The sequence below is a fragment of the Eleutherodactylus coqui genome, chromosome 13 (genome assembly GCF_035609145.1).
Source record: "Eleutherodactylus coqui strain aEleCoq1 chromosome 13, aEleCoq1.hap1, whole genome shotgun sequence".
In the NCBI taxonomy this organism is placed as follows: Eukaryota; Metazoa; Chordata; class Amphibia; order Anura; family Eleutherodactylidae; genus Eleutherodactylus; species Eleutherodactylus coqui.
Window position 1 is genome coordinate 46,704,364 of NC_089849.1, and position 24,435 is coordinate 46,728,798.

General features: G+C 44.2%; 2 protein-coding genes across 4 annotated transcripts in view; both read left to right on the forward strand.

The window, feature by feature from the left end:
• Window positions 1-16,858, forward strand: part of LOC136587485 (embryonic polyadenylate-binding protein) — a 48,621-nt gene extending 31,763 nt beyond the window's left edge. The window contains exons 8-14 of one of the 3 annotated variants that reach the window (XM_066586073.1): window positions 3,135-3,401; window positions 4,670-4,757; window positions 6,578-6,700; window positions 7,776-7,909; window positions 10,642-10,735; window positions 11,939-12,069; window positions 16,777-16,858. In XM_066586073.1, coding sequence (XP_066442170.1) covers window positions 3,135-3,401; window positions 4,670-4,757; window positions 6,578-6,700; window positions 7,776-7,909; window positions 10,642-10,735; window positions 11,939-12,069; window positions 16,777-16,857 — 918 coding nt within the window. In that variant the 3' untranslated portion in view covers window position 16,858. The remainder of the gene's footprint in view (window positions 1-3,134; window positions 3,402-4,669; window positions 4,758-6,577; window positions 6,701-7,775; window positions 7,910-10,641; window positions 10,736-11,938; window positions 12,070-16,776) is intronic. The other 2 variants (XM_066586074.1, XM_066586075.1) reach the window with 2 other exon arrangements.
• Window positions 16,859-23,997: 7,139 nt separating this feature from the next.
• Window positions 23,998-24,435, forward strand: part of LOC136587925 (serine/threonine-protein kinase 4-like) — a 56,738-nt gene continuing 56,300 nt past the window's right edge. Inside the window, exon 1 of the mRNA XM_066586761.1 lies at window positions 23,998-24,177. Within this exon, the coding sequence (XP_066442858.1) occupies window positions 24,143-24,177 (35 nt within the window). The 5' untranslated portion in view covers window positions 23,998-24,142. The remainder of the gene's footprint in view (window positions 24,178-24,435) is intronic.

Genomic DNA, 24,435 nt, shown 5'->3' on the forward strand with positions numbered 1-24,435 from the left:
CCTTTTTATATATCCTCCTTTCCAAAGATAGAACCCCTTTTTTTATGACAATGTCCTATTTATGGGTGGGGGTCAGGCTGCATCCAACAGGCAGTAATCTGCTTTCACGCCTGATGCAATGCTCTCTGAATTCCCAAAAGAGTATGCCCATCAACCATACACAATATACAAGTTCTGGGATTAAGACTGATATTGACGATATATATATTTTTAATTATCTCTAGTACACCATTCCAAAATTCACGCAATTTTACACAATTCCAGACCGTATGCATTAAGTTTAACAGTCTGAGTTTAATCTAATACTCATATTAACCAGCTTTAATGGAGTACAATCAACTCTATGCACTGGAGACAATTGCAATACTGGTTGACTTTCAGATACAGATATCACTGGAATCATACGCAACACTGCGGCCCGTTTATCTTCGCTACCGTAATATGACCGAAAACATTTTCCCATTTTTCTTTTCCATTTGTTGAGAATTGCTGTAAATTGTAAGAAAGCATCTGCCTATATAAGTAAGATATTAAACCCTTCGTAGCTCCACAACACCCAAGGAAATTCATCCAGGGGTGTTGAACCGTCAACACAGACACTGACTGGTTGTGAGCAGTAAACGTATGTTGTAATTGAAGGAACTGGAAAAAGTAATTATGGGGAACATCGTAAAGCTTTTCTAAATTGTTCAAAACTATAGAAAAAAAAAAGTTTTTTTACACCTGTTTTAACCCTTTCCAATCCACTGTCTGATGTCTGAAGACATTCTGATTGAAGGCTATACAGCTCCGATGTCAGAAGACGTCCGGCAGGGTATTCTTACTGTATATTACTGGCTGCCCTGTTGTCAGGGGCCTCTCCGGCAAGTCCCATACCGCAGTACTGGCTCTAGCCAGCAGATGGTGCCATTGTATAATGGCAGAAAGAGAAAGCCCCTAGGAAACCCTGAATCCAAAATTGGATTGCAAAGGGTTAAATGATTTGCTCGTGTTCATGCAACACACAACTCATTCGTTACTCAAGGATGACTTAAAATGATTATTTTAAGAGGAGACTGTTTTACATGATCTAACTTTTCTTGTGCACGTAGATATTTCGAAATGTTGAAATATCTTCATTCTGTAGACCCGATCAGCAGTGGAGAAATGAAGTACACTTTCAGGGCATCATGCTCAAAATACATCTGAAGAGCCACTTGAAATAGTCGCGATTGTGTACAAATGACAGTGTACTTTTTACACATCAAAATACTAACGACCACCTGTGCGTGAGTGAGTGACATCTGGTGATGTCACTGACATGTGATCAGTCAACGGGCCTCTGAGCTCCGCCCCTGATAACAGGACAGACTTTAATGCCTTTCCATTGTAGTTCTCAAATTTTTGCCAATAAGAATGGTGCTGCAGACTGTGGTATTCTTTCTGTCAAAAATATCAGAAACCCCAATGGAAACCAGTAACTAACTGTGATCAGAGCCTTATAGAATGTGATTCTGCACATTAAAGGAAGGAACTCCTGGGTGGAGTCTGGGCCATCAGAAAGGGTCAGGGATGGCAGCCTACATTCTGCTCACAACTCTTCCTGGCCATGAGTTCGGCTCCTGGTCCTTGTCTCTTGAAAGATGCCTGGCCAACGGCATGGGTCAGAAGGGACACTGGTTTGCAACAAAGAATAGAATGCGGAGCCGTCATCTTGTTGCTATAACTTTACTGGAACGGTAAAACAATTACCAATGGTCCTGAAGGATACTCCTGTGATGGCCAGCTCACTGGAGACCTCCAAGTTTTGAAAAAATGGGTCCCAAGTTCTTTAAAGCGGAAACGAAAGCATATACGAAACTTACGATATTCCGCGGCACATGACAAAGCCCTTCTAGATTTGAAGGCGAGGCACAATTTAGCGAAAGACGTTGAGTAGTTCTCCAGAAGTCGTTCTGGCGGAGATTCCCCGGTTGCTTGGAATCTTTCTCCAAATAAACTAATTCAGGCCAGATTCTGGCTAACGGTGACTACCCACTAGCGTTTGCGAATTTGCTGCGTTTTTTTTCCAGGTGTCTATGGGGCTTTCTAATTCTTAAAAACGCATTGCGGCAAAAATCGCAATTTACAGCGAAATCACGATTTTGCGCGATGCGATTTTAACATTAACAAGTCCCATAGACTCCTGGAGAAAAAAAAACGCTGCGAATTTCGCAGTGAAAAAGAACTGGAGTGGGTAGTCGCCCTTAAACAAGATAAATCGTGGTAGAGGGCCTGATACAGCACCCAACTTGTAGTCACGCAGCGTCTTTACACCACGGCTGGTGAGGACTGAGCTGCTCACATTACATGCACACGTATTTGTCGCACACAATCCCGCTTGTGCCCGCTTCCTCAAGATCCACTGCAGCCTATAACACAGTTACAGCACTAACAATGTAGGAAGGGGAAAATCAGAGACATAACCAAGAAGTGACCACTAGGGGGCATCGTTTATACAAAAATTCTTAGAGTAACATTCCTAAAATAAAACTTGGCTGTTCCCTTGAAGCAGCATTATTTTTTTCTGGCACTACCTCCTAATATATTTTTAAGAAAAACCTACACATCTGGCCTATTTTTAAGTGGACAGTGCCTGTTGTCATTACATTTATCTTTGATTGTATGGGTGATGAGCTGTCATGTGGTACTGCAGAAGTAGTCATAAAACCCATATAATGTGTTGTGCAGATATTGGGGAGCAATTAAATGGGTTGTCCAGTTGTAAACGGTGGATGACCTATCTATAGGATAGGCAATCAATAGTAGATTGGTGAGGGTCTTCTGCCTGGGAACCCCACCGCTCAGCTGTAAGCTAGGCCTTTGTGCTCATGCACTGAGCTGATTTCTGCAGGAAGCAGACAGCTCTCTTCCCACTCCAGTGGCCAGACATGGTATTACAGGCATTGAAGTGAATAGAAACTCTGCCCGCAATACCAAGCCTGGCCACTGCAGTGAGAACGGAGCTGTCTGCTTCCTGGAGAAATCAGCTTAGTGCATGAACACGAAAGGGCATTTTTACAACCCCTTTAATACACTGAGGGGTTGAAGGCGGTTGCATTTTGTATTGATATAACATTGTTACAACCGCAGTATATTTTCCACTTGAATCTCAGGTCATGACCGACGGAGGACACAGCAAAGGGTTTGGTTTTGTGTGTTTCTGCTCACCAGAAGAAGCTACCAAAGCAGTCACAGAGATGAATGGACGTATAGTTAGTACAAAACCTCTGTATGTAGCACTCGCACAACGAAAAGAGGAGAGGAAGGCGATTCTTACCAACCAATATATGCAGAGATTAGCAACCATGAGAGCCCTGCCTGGTCCTATGCTGGGATCATTCCAGCAGGCAACAAGCTACTTCTTACCCGCCATGCCACAGGTAAGCCCTGCTACTTCGGAGAAGTTAGAATACAGGAAATTCAGCTGGCATGGGTGTCTTCTGCATTATTTACTTGGCACCCGGTAGCTTCTTTTTTCAAAGCTGTTCAAAATGCAGAACTCGTTGAGCTATTCCTGAGTACTAGGGGGGTCTGATAGTAACATAGTATGTTAGGCTGAATGAAGACCATGTCCATCTAGTTCAGCCTGTTTCAAACCCCTCTTGTTGATCCAGAAGAAGGCAAAAAACACCAACAAGGCAGATGCCAATTAAGCTCATTTGGAGTAAAAAATTCCTTCCGAACTCCATAATGGCTCCATCCAATGTCTGGAAATGAGTATTTTGGCTGCTTCAAGCTGGAATGGGAGCAATGGGTTTCTCTTTTGGGAGTCAGTCTGAGAGGTTATGTTCAGCAGGAGGCGTTTGGGTGAAAGTGTGACTTAAAATTCAAGAATTACTTTTAATGTTTTGTATTTCGCGCCAAAACGGATTCAAAGGTGAGCATAAGAACCAAATGTGTGAGAAAGTGCCCTCTGCTTTAGAACATTGCCAACAAGTCGAGGAGCAGTTTGGGTCACTTCTATGGAGGAGCTCTGGGGTTTTGTACCATCTGGATGATATTTTGTAAATAAATTCTTGGTATCTTACGGACATTGAATTTGATGAGTTTTTAAGGATTTTATGGATTTCGTCTTGTGAGAATACAATATCAAGATCTCTCTCCCAGCTGCAGATACTTGGAATAAGGCCCTAGTATATCCCTAGTACTAAAAGGGAACCTGTCTCCACTATAAGCATCAGAAACAAAGTTGTGGAGCTATTCGTTTAGGTGATATGGAGTCCAGTTAGCCTCTCTTCATATTTGCCAAGTCCCCCGACAAAGTCAGAGTGCACACCGCAAGCTTTTCCGGAGCCTGTGCGTGCGTCCCCCCCATAGAGATGAATGGGAGGTGCGTGCACACCACACCGCCTTCTGAAGAGAGTCAAGCTTGCTGTGTGCGTACTGACTTGGTGAATATGACTAGCCTCCCCGGACTCCACGTCACCTCGACTATAAGCAGAGCTTAGTTTATGGTGCTTATAGTTGACGACCGGTTCCCTTTCTCCAGTCACTCAGTTTCTCAGGCACCTGTGTTAATAAAAACATGACTGAAGGGAGAAACCCTTTCATAAAATATCATGTACGTCCTGCTGTGCGGTTATAATATTGTTATATACAGTATCGTACAGCAGGTAAGTAGCTTATATTTGTTTTGTTTCACTTGAAGCCCCCCAACAGAGCCTTTTATAATCCAAGCCCGGTAGCGCCTGTACGACCAACACCTCACTGGACAACCCAGCCGTCCAGGCCTCCACGTAAGTCAGGATGTTTTTATATTGAAGCATAACCGTGCTTTCAGAAAACTTTTAACGTAATACCGCGACTTTGTAGCATCACATCTGAGGTTTTTCGGGATCGGTGGGGGAAGTTTGAAATACTATCTTTTCCCCCCGAAAATAAGCCGTAGCTGAAGTAAAAAAAAAGTATATATCACCTAGAAGTGCTGTCAGCCCGGCCGCATCTTCCTACCGTCCCCAGCACTGTTTCTCTTCATCTTCTGTCCGGGGATTGGCTGACACGTAGCCAATCCCAGCCAGCACTCGATGAATGGCTGTGATTGGTTTATTGAGCGCTGACTGTGATTGGCTGACGCTTAGCCAATCACAGCCAGCGCTTCTAGGAGACGGGGATTTTTCAATTCCCGGCCAGAAGATGATGAAGAGAAACAGTGACCGAACTTGGGGAGAAAATGCGGGCGGACTAATATCGCTTCTTAGGTAATGTATACGTTTTTTTTTCCCCTGCAGCTAGGGCTTAGATTACAGCTTTGACAGTAAGATTTCCGATTGTCGAAGTTGCATCGCACTGCACGAAAACGCGATGCAAGAGAGGAAGGCTCCATAGGGAAACATGGCCTACAAAACCTCACGAGTCTCGTGCATATTGCGGGACCTGCAAGGTTTTTGTGTTGAGTTGTTGCATGCTACAAAACATGGCACATGGGAAGTAACTCACAGGAAAGCATGGGCTTCACATTCATGCAATTTGTAGCAATATGACAAAATCACGCAACTTTGTCGCCCGTGTGAATGAGGCCTTGGGGACATGTCAAAAGTTTTGGTCACTGGAGGTCTGGGTGCCGAGATTCCCACTGATTGAACGCAGCAGCCGAAAAGCTCATCAGAGGGCTTTTACTGCTCATTAGCGAAAGACGGGCTTAATAGAAAATCTATGAATTACCGTACTCAGACGAGCGCTTCAGCTGCTGCCTTCTAGCGATCAGTGGAGGTTTTGGCACCTGGAACTCAGATCAAAATTTGCCATGTCCCTGGCATGTCAAAATTTTTCTGAAAGCGCAGTTACACTTTACGTTTTGGTAGTTTGTTAGTGATGTTTCTATTTTCCTGTGTTTTGTCTTACACTGTTAGTGAACGGGTGAACAACCATTTCTGGTCCGAGGGCCACACTGTCTCTAATGATCGCAACAAAACTTAAACGGATATCAAAGTGTATGCCATAAACATGATGGGTGCAGCTTTCATTTCCAGGACTCCCACCTAGTGGAAAAATGGGGTCCCCATCTGTACCAGTAAGGAGCCGCCTATGCGGGAGGCACTCTCCATTGTAGATGATGGGCGTTGTGGTAATTGTATAGGATTTCACAACTGCCATACACTACAATGGAGAGAGGTGCGTGCATGGACTCCTTTCTGGAGTGCCAGAGGTCAAGGGGGGACCCCATTTTCTATAGGAAACCAAAAGATGGCTACACAGTGCACCATTAATACTTACCTGTCCCCGAACTGTGTACCACTTAGGCAAAAGTATCTGTCCAGGTGGTTGGGGCTGCACAGAATGGCGCTGCAGGTTATGCGCCACTGCTTTAGTGTTTGTCTTCTCCATGAAACTGCAGCATAAATGCCATAGTCTTAAACTAGACAATGGTGTAGTACCAATAATGGCAATGTAATCTGAGTTGTGTATTTTTCATGATTCACAGTAGCTACAGCGTCAATTAGGAATTGGCAAGTCGCACGACCTACTGTGGTCTACTGATAGGAAAGGAATGTTAGATTCTCCGATGGCCAATTACCATGTATGACGTTTAAGGTGTCTGTCCTCCTTGTGACTGCAGAGTTCCCCGCACCGCCTCCCATTCTGCGGACAATTCCCTCAAGACGTGTCGCTTCTAACATAAGTACAATGAAGCAAGCTTCGACTCAAGTGCCCAGGGTTATTTCGCAGACTCAAAGAGTTGGTAAGTTTACTTTTTGCCATGATCTCCAAGTCTTATTGGTTCCCAGGCTGGATGGGATATCTATTGTGCCCAACTGCTTCCTGTAGTTTATATGGGGATTATGGGGCGATGACCATCCTAACAAGCATTGCAAATTGTAGCTACTCCATCTGCACATTGTGAAGCGCTGAAGGTGTTATCCCAAAATCTAACGTTTCCCACCATCCACTGGATAGGGGACAACTTTATGCTCATGGCCGAGCACTTATACTTGACGATCTCTGGCAGTTCCATTGAAAGTCAATGTAGAGGCATTGTGGATGCACGGCTGTTGCTGCATTCCATCCCCTCCTCGTTGCTGAGGGTGCAGTAAACTTGCAGTGAGGGGGACATGTGAATAGGTAATACGTTTAGATTTTGGGATATCCCCTCTAATGACTGAATTGTAATGCATTCTATAGATCTGTTCCATTTCATTACATTTTGATAATGCCGTAAAACTGATGAAACTATTTTGTCATGTCGGTTATGAGGTTATTTCCTCACCGGCTTCTACACTGTATTTTTGTAATTTATGTATAATTTATTGCTGGAAACTGGTGCAAATTAGACCAAAAAATGAACATCAGGGCGGACCTGGTGTACATTTCATGGAGGCGCACGGCGGTGCTGAGATGCGCCTAATGTATGAATAGGCATGTGCCTCTCCATATATTAGGTGTATTGTGCACCTTGGAAATCTGATGTTTAGAATGTCTTATTAAATTTCCTCCTATGTGTGTTTGATGCTTTTGGATAGTTTTTTTGCTGTGTCCAATAAATGGGCATTCCAAAAATTGTGGCAAATTGCACCAAAATTTGGTGCAATTTTTTGGCATAACTGAAGTCCGCTAAAAGATGGTCGAATGGACCCCATTGACTGTAATGAGCTCCGTTTGGTTTCCGCTCAGCTGCCCGGCTGAAGGCAGAGCACTGCATGCAGCGCTATTTCTTCCAGTATTTTGTGCCGGATCCTCTGAACAGAGGTTCCAGCCCAGATGTGAACCCAGCCTTAGTAAATAAGCTCCATAGTCTTTATTTTGTGTGTTATTCTCAGCAAATATAGGCACTCAGACGGCCGGTGCTCGGGCCCAGGTTAACTCATCAGGCTTGCGTTCGATGGCACAGTACAAATATTCTCCCTTGGTAAGGAATCCCCAGCAAGTTGTGAACAATACGCACCTGCAGCAGGTACTGTATGTTATGCCGTCTACTTTTGTTTTGCAGCCATCACGTTTTGGGTGATTTCGATGATCATGAGCTTATAGTTACAATGTTCCTGTTTAGTAAATGGCTAAAATGGTTCTACTTCCTGGTATGGACTCTGCCGCTCTCATTTGCTTTAATTTGGGCATTACGTTTTATCACCAGTACTCAAGAAAGTTGAGCTGAAAATCCCGTAAATTTGGTTGCTTTATATCAAAGGACTAATATGCATTACACAAGAGTATGTTTCTGTGGCTACTCTCCATACTAAGTGGTGTGTTCCTTTTTAAGTTCCAGTTATAGTAAAAAATAAAGGGATATGTAGTAGAACTTGCCCAGCGCGATGACGTCATCATATGCTATCTGATTGTACTCCTGAATTGCACTATTGACTGCCCAATGCCCATTGTGTGCAGGGGTGATAAAATGGAGAAAAGGCAACAAGCTCAGCCTCCTAGTCTCACACTCATTATAAGGCAATGGTCCACATACAGTATCTTACCAAAAAGTATTTGGACACCCTCTATCAATAGAATGAATCCTGTCTTATTAGCATGTCATGTGTGCTAAAGCATGCTACATCATATGCAGACCCTTGGAGGTGTCAGCGATAGTTTGTGATGGGAACTGCACGCTATTAGATATACGGGTTGTGCTGCTGCACGCAAGATGTCCAACACCAAGTACAATGCATTGACTTTCCAATGGGGCAAGAAGCATCATTTTTGGACAGTTGAGCAATGGAAGAACGTTCTATGGAGTGATGAATTGCACTACTCCGTCCTCAAATCAGATGGATGTACCTGGGTGTGGAGGATCTTGGGGAACGCCTTTTACCTGAATGTGTTGTGCCAACAGGTAAGTACGGCGGAGGTTTGGTTAAGGTCTGAAGATGTTTTACATGGCATGGTCTCGGTCTGTTGGTTGTAGTGATAGGAACCATGAAAATGGAGGTGTACCTTGACATTCTAGACAATATACTGCTGACAATACTCTGGAAATAGTCATACTTCCAACAAGACAACCCACCTTGTCACAAATCCAGCGCTGTTTTACGATGGTTTGAGGATATGGATGTTCCATGATTGGATTGGCTGCACCTGAACCTACTGGACATCTTTGGGACTGGAATATCGGGTCATAAAATATGAACAGTTTCCATCTTTGGAAGGAAATACCAGCTAAAGTGTATCAGATGTTGGTATGCAACAGAGAGTATTTAATTTGATTAGGGCAAAGGAGGCTCAACTACGCATTAACATATGTAAATAAATATGACTATTGATTATAGGTCCGGTGTCCAATTACTTTTGGTAAGATAGGGCATATGTTGCAAAGCTCCTATTGATTATAGTAAGAGTGCCAAGGTGGCTATACACTAGATAATGGTTGCTTGAAATAGCCAATTTTGGCTATTTTGAAGACAATTGCTTGAAAAAGTAATGCGAATGATCGTCTGCAATGGCCAACCGCGGCCAAAATTGCAAATGTGTGGCATGGTCTGCCAAAACCTTGGGGATCAATCGCCATACTTGTCAAATATCTCTCTAATAACACAAAAGTAAGACCCAGCTGTGCCCACTGCTCTTGTTCCTCTGGTGGCCAGCTCCAGGTTCATGTCTTGAGGGTCATGTGATCGCTGCCGTAGTCCTACACCTGGAAGTGAAGACTATCATGGGCTGGCCACCAGTGGAGTGAAGTGGGGGCAGGTGAGTATACTACCTTTGTTATTACACCACCCTTTACCTGTTTCTTTCCTCCTTGCTGTTGCTAGTGGGATCATTCATACAACCCTTTTTACGGACAGTCGTTGTCTTTAATGTATGGCCAACTACAGAATGATTTGTTTTGATTGCAGCCAGCAATCTTTTCATTTTATGACCAGCACTTAGTATGGGCTTTTGGCAGTCTGTATTGTAAGGAAGGGCAGACAACCAGACAAAGTAATGTAATGAGTCCTGCTATATAGCACTTCTTATCTAATCGGAGGTGTCGGTTGAGTGCACAATTATTACAGAATGCATGAAACCATTGTTAGGCTGGGTTCACAGCAGTGCTGGCCATTCCCTTTTCCTCCTCCATCAAGGGAACAGGAAACTAAAATGCCAGATTTGTCCGATGATGAAACAAACAGTACCAGATGGGACCCCATTAACTATAATGGAGTGTCTGGCTTCTATCGAGCCCTCTAGAATTGTACTGGACAAAATAGGGCAGCATGCTGTACTATTTTGTTCAACATTTCATGCTGATTATATGCCAGGTGCTCCAAACAAAGCCTCCGGTCACTGGCGTAACTATAGGGGATGTGGTTGCACCCAGGCCCAGGAGCCTTAGGAGGCCCACAAGGCCTCTTCTCTCTTCTCCATATAGGGAGCCCAGTACTGTGGATTAAGCATTATAGCTGGGGGCCCTGTTACAGCTTTTGCGTTGGAGCCTAGAAACTTCAAGTTACACCTCTGCGTTGGGGGGCCCCAAGATAAACTTTTGCACCCGGGCCCATGAGCCCTTAGCTACACCCCTGCCTGCGGTGAAGATATGGACAATACATCTTAGCAGGGAAAAAGCCAGGAAAAACTTACAAGGTCTTCTCTGCTGTGTCTTGCTTTAGGGAATTAGGGGATCTTGAGATCTACTTTAAAAGTGGCCTTTGGTATGGTTTCTGCATGGAAGTGAATAGCCTTTTTTATTTTAAAGTGGAACTTGTTTCTTCCCAGGTCATGGAGCCCGCCGTACTAATACAAGGACAGGATCCACTAACTCCATCCATGCTAGCAGCTGCTCCACCACAAGAGCAAAAACAAATGCTTGGTACTTGTCATAGTATGTTTACTGATTCATGTCTATCTAAATGAATGCTCAGGTTTCTAAAGCATCACTGCTAGTTGGTAATGCAATACCACTCCGACATTAGACCACGGTGTATGTAGACCTGCTATTGATGTCCGTGCCAGGCTGATGGTACACAGGGCTCTGAGATCCTTGTGCCAGTACTCTGTGACTCAAGGACCTCTTTCAGCTGGCGGATGTCTGCAACAGGCTACACACTCCCCATAACTACATGCAATGCTGACTCCTCACAAGCACCTCTTAATGGCAGCTGAGAGGACCTGGGACAGGTGTTCAGCCTTTGGCCTTCAGGCTGCTTGCCTGGAACGAAGTCAGTCCACAAGGGCAGTGACCAACAGTCCTGTTTAAGGAGGCAGTAGCACCCATTCTTTGCATACTGAATAACTAACTTTTATTCCTACCAGTAGCACAACTGGTGCAGGATCTGGCATTGAAGTCAGTAAGTGGCTCAGTAGCGGCGGTTTGGCGGTAACTTTCTTCACTCCTCTGTTTCCACCGGATGCATAGTCAACGAAGTCTGGTAGTCCACGGAGACTACTTTCGGTTTGTGGCCTCCTACGCTGAGCAACTCTGCATACGTCTTCTCTCCTCAACAGCTAGCACTCCTCTACCTTTCGGCCACCTCTTCCGGTCCTGAGCCCACCTGCACATTCTCCATACATCACACCTTAAAACGATGACATTAACGCTATAATGAACATGGCATAAACTAAAACGAGCTGCCGTCAACTCATACAATTCGATCTGCCACATCCTTAACTGCACCGAAGCATACCGGGCCCAAAACAGCCAATCACAAGGCTGCCGTGCCATCATTTTGGACACAAGAATGGACCGTCTTGCTGACTCAGAATAGATACCATGCTTACCTTCGTCGGAGCACAAACGCACACCGGTCACCAATGGTCCAGTCTGTTTCTCTCGAGACGACTGTGCATCTATACTGTGATGGCGGCTTTGTGTTCAGTAGCCAAATCCCTAATATCTCTCCCCCCCCCCCCCTGCCCTGTTTAGTTGATGCGTAGGACATTTTGCATTGATGTTCTTTCATTGTTGCAATCTATGCTTTGCAACAACACCAACCTGCTTAGGCCATATAACTTACTGGTTAGTCATGGCTACTAGAAGCCGCTTCTACAGTAATAATTGTGCTATTATTTGCAGGTGAACGGATTTATCCTATAATTCACAGTATGCACGCGCCACTCGCTGGGAAAATAACAGGCATGCTGTTGGAAATAGACAACTCTGAACTCTTACACATGTTGGAGTCTCCGGAGTCCCTTCACTCAAAGGTATTTTAATAGTTAAACAATTGCTGTGTGTTGGCATTACTAATAATTCATCCAATGACGAGGGCTGGCTTGGCAGACTGGATGGCTAGCATGCTGTAAACGTTGGAATGTTATAAACCTAAACTTTGGGTGATAAAGTCTCAGATTTTGGCATATTCTGCTTTTATGCAAACATTTGCATTCCACCTTAATACTCCTCCGGGGTTCGTATAATTCCTTCTCGCAATCTGATTCTGCTTATTAAACCTTCAGAACCCGCAGTAAAACTGACCGTAGCATTTAAAAGGCTGGACAGAGGGAACAGCCTTCCCCCACAGTAAATTGGAGAGCTGCTGTTTGTTAGCCATGGCAGGCTGGGTCTTATGTAGTCTGCCAGGACTGTCATGGCTTGTAGCCTAATAAGCCCTGCCTTTGGCACGGCTTAATTGGCTATCAGTGAAAGTACAGTCTATTGTACAAACAACTGCAAGTTCAAGTCTTTGGGGACCAAGAAAAAAGGTGGAAATAAACTTTTTATACTTTTTTTTAAGTATTAAAAGTAAAAAAAACAAAAAACTCAATTTTCCTGTATACACGTAAAAAAAATAAACGCAATAAAAATTGCCATATGCATAATAATCTGATCTAATAAACCCTGTAAGGTGAATATCCTCACAAAAACAGAACGCCAGAATTATGCTTTTTTGGTCAGTGTTTCGAAGTAAACATGGAAGCAAAAGTGATCACAAAGTTGTATATACCCGAAAATGGTACCAGTAGAAATTAGAGCTCAATCCCTTAAAAAAGTTCTGACAGCAGCAGTGCCCACACGTACCCGCTGTCTTCTCTTTTCATCTGTACTGCGAATGGTCTGCATGGCGACCGTCAGACTTGTGCAGTACAGATTTTTTTTTTGAAACTCCTGCTCTTCCTGCATCATCCCGCGGAATCCGTAACCTTTCCGCAATTATATTGGGGAAGGGCCGCAGATCGGACGGTTCTCATTGATTTGGAGCAAGCTGCGATTTTTCCTCTGCTTGTGGAAACTGCAATTGGTTTCCACAAGTGTGCAAGATGAATCTATTTCCCATGTCATGCTATGGGTGCTATTTGCTGCGGATCAGCGGTGCGGATGTCTGATCATGTCTGTGAGTGTTCCTCCCTCCACCTCCCCTGTGCATACAGCTCAATGAGAACAGTGATTGCACAAGCTCTGCAGTCCCTGTGTCCTCTGTCCGTCATATGAGAACATACAATGGACATGAAGGTAGGGGGAAGAGAACTGGCACTTTAGTGGTATTTTTCAGCAAAAAAATGTTATTTTTCGTAAATGGTAGTTTTGTGAATTATCACAAGTTATCGTATAAACACAGGATGTTTGGAAAGGTAGTGTCCACTTAAATATTATATGTCATTTTTACTATCCCATGAAAACTGTAAAAACAAAACATCCAAAAATTGCGCAGCAGCGTTTTTTTTCCTTTTACTCCACTTAAAAGTTTTTAAAGATTTTTCAATACAATAAATGACGCAACTTGAAAAATACAACTCCTGCAATAAAAAGCCCTCCCTCCTACTGGTAGGTCGATGTACAATAAAGTTATGGCTCTTGGTAGGCGGGGATAAAAAAATGTCTGGTCTTGACAGGTTTAATACTGACATAAGATGCCAAACTTATTACATACCCCTCGTTGTGTTTATTATTAGGACTTCATTGGCAGATATAGATAAAAGAATGCCAGGAAGGCAAAAGAAATACAAAGTTTTCCCTTTCTTAACAACTTCTGACAAACACAATATAACCTGAACTATAAAATAAAAGAATCTTCTCCCTATGCCCATATGTCTTCGGAAAGTAGAGACCCAGCCAATGCCATGTGGCTCTTTACCCTCACAAATGCCTTCGTGCCGTTATGCTTCAAATTGTAACATTCTGTAAAGGATTTATTAAGACCGGCTTCAAATCTGGGCTGGAACCCCTGAAGGTTCTGTTGCACATCCGGTATAAAATACACTTCTTCAGCACTTCTTCTACCGGTAAAATGCCAGGCAGTTGAGCGGAAACCAAACGGACCCCATTATAATCAATGGGGACTATTCGGCCATGTTCAGTCCTGTCATAAGACTGATTCGGTCAGCCATGGGATTCCCCCTTTCCTTCTCTCGGAACGGAGCAGGAAGACTGAACCCTTGATGCAGATGTGAAAGCCTAAATATCATTTTGGCTACAAGTCTGCCCCTGCAGAGCCTGAGACATACAGCACCTCTTGTTAATAAAAGTTCAATATTTGTAGAGTTCATACAAGCCACTTGTATGTGTCGGTATGAGAGTACAAGTTGGATGATCCGCATTCAGTAAGTGGCCTTACAGGTATCTGCATAACTTGTACCTTCCCATTCCGAAATTGATTAAGTGCATTTGGCCATTACTCGGCGCCATGTTGCTCCTCGACCACTATTTTGGTTGGATGAATTGGCGGCTTATGTGAATATTTGGCATTGGCTCAGTTTTCAGTACACCCATGGTTCTGTAAACCATCAACAACATCTTGTCAATCCCTTAGTGTCAACACCAAAAGAACTGAAGCAAACTGGGGTCAGGCCAAAACAAAAATTTTACAAACGCTGACGCTCCGAACGCATTTGCTACCAGGACAATTTAGCTGAATACGGGTGGAAACCGCAGCATCAAGAGACGCCGTTCAACAATGTTGTTGATTCAATTGCTTGTCAGATCTCTTTAGTGTAAACTTTGTTTTGCTTTTGTTAAGTAGCCGTCTATTAATATAGCAGGGACACAACGTTCAGATGTGGAGACGCTACATTAGAGCAAAATGCATTTACTGAATGTGGGGAGACTTGATGCACTAATTCCGCATCTGTCTAAAGGCAGTTCACAAACTCAGCAGGGCTAAATAGAACAAGAATCTCAGTGATCTGTATGAGGGCTTTTCTTTTGCAAGGCGAGCTGTAATTTTATTGGTACCATTTTTTGGACAGTTATAATGTACTATAATTTTTTTAATTTTTTTTTAGGAGGGCAAGAAATATATCAATTCCATCATTGATTTAATTTTTTTTTTACAGAATTAATCATACAACATAAATGACATAATTGTTTTTTTTCTGTGCTTTGATATGATTTTAACAATACTAAAATTGTGGGGTTTTTTGGGATTTTCCACTTTTGCACAATAAAAACCTTATTTGGAATTTTTTTTTTTTGCATCGCTGCATTCAATGTCCCATTACTTTATTTTTCCATCAACTGAGCTCTGGGAGGGCTTGTTTTTTGCATAACAAACTGAAGCTTTTATTGGTACAATTTTGGGGTACATATGGCTTTTTTGATCACTCTTATTGCATTTTTTTGGCAGGCAGAATAAACAAAAAAACATTTTGGCTTAGTTTTTTTAATGGTTTTTGTCATGCAGGACAGAGTGCTTGTTTTTAAATCGTGTACTGAATTTAATGTATGGGTCATTGCAGACAATGCAAAACGTGTTTTTTTGTTTGCACAGAGGGGAAAGTGTGCAAAAGTTTTTTTCTTTATATAATTTATACATGAGTTTTTTGTTTTTTTTACAATTTTTTTTTTGGGGGGGTGGGGCTGTGTAGGGGACTTGAACCTGTGTACCTATGATCGTTATCATACCTTGCAGTATTTCTACTCTGCAATGTATTATTGATAATAGCAATCATAGGCCATGGTAGACCTGTGTTTCATTGTCTGTTGTCAGAACAGCGCTTTTATTGCTCAGGAACACTTATGAACGGGCTCATTTAAAGGGAATCTATATATTATATTATAAGCCCGACAAAGAGGCCAAACAGCCTTGAAGCTTACTGTAACCTCATTACTTATTAGCTGCTGTTGGGTATCAGATCTACTTAGTAAGAGAAACAAAGAACATTCTGATAGCCAAAGACTTGGAGCATGCTGGGAACTGTAGTTTTGAAGCAGCCATTAGTTGGGGATCATTGTATTAAAGGGGTTTTCTGCCCTCTTTTTCCCTCCATTCTTCGGATACGTCATCAGTGGTTGATGGACAGGGTCCACTGCTAGGGATCTATGTTGATCAGTTGATCATCCGGCCCTCAGTCCAGTGCAGTATACCAGGTGTTGTCATAACCGGACAGGGGAGGACGTGCTCTTTCCCGGCTTCACTCCCATTGACATCAGTGGGAGAGCGGCACTGCTTATGGCATGCACTTCCTGCTGCCCTACTGGTCAGGAATCGACGTGACGTCCTGACCAGCAGAGACGCAGAAAGCGGCATAGCAGTGCGTGGCTATCCAATTGATTTCATCCCCGCACATGCACTTTCTACGCTGACGATTAATGAACACGTCTGGCCCACTCCACTGTCAGCAGGCTGGATAATCAACTGATGGACGGGGGTCCCGAGTGGTGGACCCTTGTCTGAAGGCCTATCCAGAAGGTAGGTCATCGGTACAAAACACAACCCCTTTAAATTGCTAATGATGATGAAAACTATTATTACTGAATACAATCATTAAATTAACTCCAAGCTGAAGAGATTCCTTTACTGGTAGTTTCTGAAAACGTCTTCCGAAGTCCTCAATACTGTAACGTTGTATGTTCTAGGAAATCAGATGTCAGATAGAAGGTTGAATTTCCGAATGGACTCTACTCAAATCTGAGTATACGCAAATGTCAGGCATCTGATTTTTTTTTTCTACATGCTAAAATACATTTTCTTATAGGTTGAAGAAGCGGTCGCTGTCCTGCAAGCCCACCATGCTAAGGAGACGTCCCATAAAGGCAGCCATTCTTCCCTCATGTGAACTGCTCCTGTATCGGAGCTCTGAACGGACTTAGAACTTCAGTACACTTTGGGCCGAGTGCACAGTGGAAGGAGATTGTATGTATTTAGGAAGGACTATCATATTTTCTTTGTGAGTGTAGATACGGTATTATGTGAGGTATAGTAAATTACTTTCCCAGAAACGAACAATAACTATATATGACATTTATTTATCTTTCGTTTTGGTTTCTTGTTTCGTCTTTTTGTTTCTGCATTAAATAAAAACTTGCAAAAGCAAATGTTTTCTATTTCCTTCATACACAACGTGTTACGCACCTTATGAAAACTTAAAACCGTCGTCTCATTAAATTAAGTTGTCCCCAATTTTAAATGGCGAATGTTGGGGCTACTACTCATCCAAACAACGGTATGCACATGCACACAGATGCTCCACTCATTGCAATGGGACCACCGGAGATGGGAGAGCACTCGAACTGTCCAACAGCCCTACTGAAATGAATGGAGTGGGGATGCACGAGCGCCCTTCACATATAGATGCTGCCAATCCCCCTTTTATTCAAAAGTGGTAGCGGCTGTCGGAGTCCCAACGATCAGCTAGTTGGCCCCTACAAAGATAATTTTTGTGGCACAACCCCTTTAAAGAACATTTATTGCCAATCCTATGGATAAGATTGCTGGGGTCTCCATCATCAATAGCATTAGACGTTTCTGCTAGGAAGCAGGATGAAATAGTGCAGCAGGCTGCGCTACTTTCTGTAAATTCTGATAAATGCCGGGCTGCTGGTCGGAAATCCAACTGACACCATTCTAGTCAATGGGGGGGGGGGGGGTCTGTTCAGCGTCATTTGGTTCCTCCATAAGGCTGTTCTGTTCAGCCAGAGGTGCTGGTTTCCTGCTCCCGAGCGCTGATGTGAATGAGCCCTTACATCTGTATTTGTCTCCATATCTGCTTTTATTGGTTTTATTTTCTACTGAGCAAATAAGGATCTTTTTTTGCCCAACAGAAAATACCAATAAATGCAAATACGGAGGCAGATACAGATTCAATACAGACACAATATGGATCCATCTGTATTATGACCACTTTCCATTGACTATGATGGACATATTTCATCACAAACAAGCAAATGTAGCACATGATGCTTTAAAGCATGGCCATAAAAAGATTTTTATTAGCTCCATATAACGCTCTGCAAAATGCAGCCCAAATACTGCTAGTCTAACAGTGGCTATAGACCGAGAGAGGTGGCGCTCTACGGTCACCATTGCAATGTTACTCTATAACAGCCGAGGTAATAGTCTGGAATGCAGGAGCTTCATGATACAAGTTTCATCAGGAACAGCTCATTTGTCAGCCATAGTGGCAGCCGTAACATCTGTTACCTGAGGCGATAGGTTAGACTATCCCAGCGCTTATAGTACATATTTGCGGTGTTCAGTTTGGCCTAGAATATTGACAATTCCTCCTCTGTAGTTGATGCCTTTTCCAAAAGCATCAGTTTAATGACTCTGCATGAAATGTTTTCCCAAACTTCAATGTTTCGCACCTCTGCACCAAATTAAAAGTTGGCATCTAAAGACCTGATTAGTATCTGTTAATGTTTACTCCCAAGTAGGGCAAACCCTGCTGATATGTTTAGTTAGGGCATCTAGACATCATTTTTATGGAGGGCTTATGGACTAGGTGCCATAAAATACTAGAATTTCCCCTTGTCTGGACGCTTGCATCCTTTCCTTGCTGTTGATCACTAGTTTTCTGCACCTGAATCCATTGAAATCGGCCTTTTTGTTTGCAGTAAGGATTCTATCAGAAGTGTAAGTTGAAGCTGCTCAACCCCAGTGCAAAATCTGCAATATGCCCCTAAACTGTAATGCTTCATTCGGTACTGGTGTATCTTGTCTCCACCAGAAGAATGGGTAGAGACAAGGTGCACGCCCACAAGCAACACCCCCAATTTGATTGGTTGGCCAGAAGAATGGCTGGCCATGATCCCCCCTCCTGCTTCGCTTCAATCACCTGTCGGACGCTTGGCCTTGGCCCCTTTCCGTGCTCTATGGCATGGCGCGTCTGCTTAACCGGGCTGCTGTGAGTGTTTCTCACTGGCATCTCTCCTGCCAGTCTGCTACTGATTGGCTGCACTGCTGCTCTGATGCTAACCTCACAGCTGTCAGTGTGGCCTGACACCGGCGGAGAAGGGAGCGTGGCAGCCTGGCAAAGACATGAACAGTGGCCAAGCAGTTCCATCACGGACACAGACAGGGAAGAAGGGAGCACTGGGCCTACGGACCTCAGTTACAGCGCTGCCCTGTGCTCAGCGCTTCCTGCTCCGCTGCCTCACTGCCGTCCCCACGTCTTTCTGCTGCAGCCAATCACCAACAAGAGGCACTGCCTGGGCGTTACCTGCTGTCAACACTCTAGCTTTCGGCGTCGACAAGGTACAACAGTACCGCTTCATTCATAGTAGTAGTCTTTGTATGGGGAAGAGAGACCTTGTAAGCCGCTTAAAGCTCCAATCCCGGGTACAACTGCAACCTCTATACCCTTTAAAAGTATGCCCCTGGGTTCTGCACTTTGTATTTAGTTACTAGATGGAAGTCTCTAATAAAGTGGCCATTCAGTGTATATTGAAACACACTAGTAATTATAGTACCAGTGTTTCTGGTGGTGCAGTGCGCCACTTATAGTGTAGTGAAAGGGATTGTAGTTGTATGCACATGGCTGCTATTTTAGGCCTTGCTGGTTTAGGACTCACCACACACAGCTCTGCTACATGCACGTCCCACACCACACATAGCTGTGCTATGCGTACGTCGAATGTCACAAATGCACATCTGTGCTACATGTGCACATCACACACACGCCACACACACAGCTCTGCTACATGCGCACGCCACACACACAGCTCTGATACATGCGCACATCACACGCACACCACCTATGGCTCTGATACATGCGCACATCACACGCACACCACCCATGGCTCTGATACATGCGCACATCACATGCACACCACCCATGGCTCTGCTACATGCGCACATCATGCACACCACCCATGGCTCTGCTACATGCGCACATCACACACCACATCTGGCTTCGCTACATGTGCGTGCCACACACACCATATGCAGCTCTGCTATATGCATGCGTCAAACACACCACACGGGGCTCTGCTACATGCGTGCGTCACACTCCACACGTGGCTCTGCTACTGGCGTGTGGCACATATACCACACACAGCACATTATGTTTCCATAATTCCCAGGTTCTGGAAGCTCTTGCGCGGTTTCCATAGCTCCCACTTATTTCAATGAGAGCTATGGAAATGGAACTCAGCTGAAGTGCTGGTCTCTTCCACAGGTGCTCTTAAGAGAACAGCATGTGTTTCCATCTTGACCATGATAAGTCTAGATGGGAACAGCCCTTAAGCTTACATTTCTGTCAAGGAAAGCTAGGTGACAAATAACACCACCATTATGGCTCCCGCCGGGGTTGTCTCCCAACTCTTACAGCTTTCTGCAAAGCTGTAGAGCCATACTCCGCCTCTACATCAATGGTGTGGGAAAACCTGGGTGGCAGCTGTGCCAGGTACAGGGGATGAAACTGTGGTGTCTGAGCAGGCGTACAGGGGCACTTCCCTGGGGGCCAGCAACTACTCAGCGCTTAATTCACTCTTAGGGTGACTACCCACTGGCGTTTGCGAATAGGTGTCTACGGGGCTCTCTAATGTTAAAAACGCATCACGGCAAAATCGCAATTTACCGCGAAATTGTGACTTTGTGCAATGTGATTTTAGCATTAACAAGTCCCATAGACCCATGGAGAAAAAAAACGCTGTGAATTTTGCAATGAAAAAGAACTGGAGTGGGTAGTCACCCTTACAGGGATTGGTCAGGGTGGGTACATTCAGTGTTGAAGTGAGAGATTGGGACCAGGGGTATAACTATAGAGGATGCAGAGGATGCGGTTGCACCCGGGCCCAGGAGCCTTAGGGTGCCCATAAGACCTCTCTTGTCCATACAGAGAGCCCAGTACTATGAATAAAGCATTATAGTTGGGGGCCCTGTTACAAGTTGTGCATGGGGGCCCAGAAGCTTCAAGTTACACCTCTGGTCCGAACCACATCTTTTCCTTGTGCTAACCAGAACTTTAGAACTTTTAATTCCACAACTTTCCTCCAGCACTGTGTCTTAATGAACACAACGGAGCAGCTCAGGAGAAGTGCAGGCGAGCTGGACCGTCCAACGTCACATCCAGGGTCCAGGTTTGTTTGCTTTCAGCCGCGGCGGAGGATCGCTACTTCCCTGAAGTGACGCAAGCATTTTTGACAAACACGCCTTGTATCTGCAGGAAGTCGCATGTTGGCAAGCACGATATCAGGTCATGTTTCATGGCCTGATATCGCACGCGTGAAATTAGCCTAACTCCTCTCGGTTAGCAGCACATCCCCCATTTACATGGGCACGTTCTGCTGATAATGTGGATTTGTGCTGCTTAAAAGATAGGATCACCTGACGAACGAGCCTCGCCAACAGGCTGGGGTAAATTCTACAGAAATCTGTTGGAATGGAGTGACCACGCCCCTTCCCAACAAGCCACTCCCATTTCCCCACAACAGTGATGTGAGCAGGAATAGATTGTAATAGGTGCATTTCTTTGTGCAAAATTGGCGTCTTTTGTATGCCATTGGTAATTTGATAATCCCTCGCTAGATGTCAGATGAAACTACATTTTCTCACTGCAGAGAATGGGGGTCCCTTGTCCCACTCCGCCTGTCACTGCAGGGATGCTTTTCCACCAGCAGTGATGTAAGACTGAATGAAGCACTGCCTGCTACTCCATTCATTTCTATGAGGCTGATGCAAAATGCTGAGTCCTTGTACTCTGTTTTCTCCTGCAGTCCCATTGAAAGTGAATGGAGCAGCACTGTGCATGTGCGACCAACGCTCTATTCAATCTACACCTTACTGCAGGGGATGCTAAGAGCCAGCAATGAGGAGAAGGGGACATAGGAACGCCATTCTTGGTATTGGAGGAGGTGTAGCTGTGAGACCACAACTGATCATAAAGTTATACCCTATTTTTTGGATAAGGGGATGTGTGAGACGCACAAAACTCACATAAAAATGAAACCCATTATATGTAACGGGTGAATTCACATGGGCAGTTTCTCTCTTAAGGCCCATTTAGACACAACGATTATCGCTCAAAAGCCGTCTTTTGTGTCATTGTGTGTAACTGCACTGACGTCCTGCAGTTTTCGTTATCCCATTGCTCATCATTGTCTTTCAGTGTGCTGATGATGAGCCTTATCAGGGATTTACAGCGGGACAGCTGATACTATTGTTTCAGCTGTATCCCGCTTCCTGATGACAGCTGGGTATGAAGAACAGAGTGCTCTAGCTCTGTTCTCCATATCTGGCACGGAGCGTTCGGCTGTATAACAGCTTGTCTTCTGCATACTCTGCTCGGAGTGCTCGGCTGTATAACAACCGGGCGCTCCATGCAGAAAACAGCTGGATGCAGAAGGTAAGCAGGGACACCCCTCTTGTCTTCAGCATCCTCCGCTCTGAGTGCTCAGCTGTATAACAGCTGGATGCAGAAGACAAGTGGGGACACCCTCCCCTATCTTACTGCCCCAATCATGAGAAAGGGAATCCAATTGGTCCATTCAAGGGCTACAGTTCTGATGGAAACAGCTGAGTACGGTGTTTGCTTGGCTGTTTTGGCCCTATTGATGTTGTGGGAGATTTACTAAGCTAAATGCATCAGAATTCTGGCTCCATTTACAACAATGAAAAGACTTGGGTACATGCCCTGCACCACATTTATTGTGCTTTTGGACCCTTTTCAATCTCAGCTGACAAGGGGACTTTGCGTAAAATGTGACAACCTACAGCAAAATATTGTCATAAACTAAGCCCTCCCATAGTGATGTAAAGTTAGATAAGTGTCTGCGGATGCACCACGTTTATCATGCAGGGTGAGCTACTGTGATAAATTCGGCACATTTTTACATTTGTCTCAGTACACTGAAAATAGAACCCATTGGTTTCAATGGGTTCGTTCACGTGTGTATTTGGTGTTCGCCATTCAATTGCGCCAAAAATACACAGTATGCTCTATAATCCTGTGCATTTGCACAGAAAAAGCGAACAGTTTGGACTCATGAAACTTCAATGACCATCGGTGTGAGTTTTTTTGCATGTGTGATAGCGCATGACTTGCACATTTAAAAAGTACAGTAAAATATGCAGATGCACGCACAAATGCTCAATGCCCATTCCGCAAAAACGTACGCAAATACACTTATGCTCATGTGAATCCAGCCTTACTTGGCATTATGGCGTCTGAAACTGGTGAATTTCTCAGTCTGTGTGATGCTGTTACATGCACCTACCACAGAAATGAGGGGGATACAGACTCTCCTATCACAGTTATTGATGATGATCACCCAGCTTCTGTCACACAGTTATAATAGAGGAGATCACAGCTCATCCTCCTGACTGTATTCTCCTGGTCTGTAGCTTATTTAAATGAATATATAAAGTAATGGTAATTAAACTTTCCCCTAGCAGGCAAAAATTGTATAGCCTTAGCTAATGCATCTAGCTGTGAAACTGAAAGTAAAAAAATCTCCCCATCAAGATGGTGCCTGATAAGCATCAGACAGAGGGCTGCGCTGCATGGAAATGACTGCAATATACAGAGGAGCGTGACAGACAATCAGGTGAGGGGGGACAGGGATGGAAAAAGGTTTATTTGCCGGAGTGGCCTTTATGTTCCCTTTATGGCTGTGTTTTTGAACTGCAGCAAAAAAAAAAAAAAAAAAAAAACACATGCAGTTTTTACCTGCATTTTTTTTTTGCTGCGGTTCAAAAACCTCAAAATAGTCAAGTGTGAACGCAGCCTATATCAACTTACAAGCCTTGTGTTGCTTTCTGGCCAGTCTCAAGCACTGTACAATAGCTTGTAACTGAGCTGGCTGGCAGGCTAGTCTGGTAGTTGTAGTTCTACAGCAATTATAGAGCAACAGGTGCCAAGTATGTAGAAACTGTCACTATCACTACTGCCCTGCACCTGCAGACTACATGATAAGAGGTGACATCAGAGCTATGCACTAACTTGTCTGTGTGCCCTCAACTCGCTTCCTGTTCCTACTTCCGTTCTCTAGTGCTGAGTATATATATATCTGTGCACTAACCACAAGCTGCAATCATCCTGTGCATCAGATACATGTAGTGCTGGGAGCTCCGGGGAGGCTGCACCCCCGACCCCTGGACACAGCAGACCTCCACCTGACAGCATGGAGACTGTGCAGCTGAGGAACCACCCGAGGAGGTAACTGAACCGCCTACACTATTTTACTGACCTTCTGTCCAAGTCTTCTAGATGTGATCTGCCTGCTGCTGGCCACGATCATTCCCGGGTTTACACTGTACTCTATACTATATAACAGTCGGCGGGGGACTTGTTGCTCCTGCAGTGATACATTGTATCCTTTTCACAGCAGTTGTGTAATATTTTTAGAATGTCGGGATTTGTTTCCATTTCCTTGTCAGTAAAGTACATATTTATAGCACATATTGTGGATTTCGT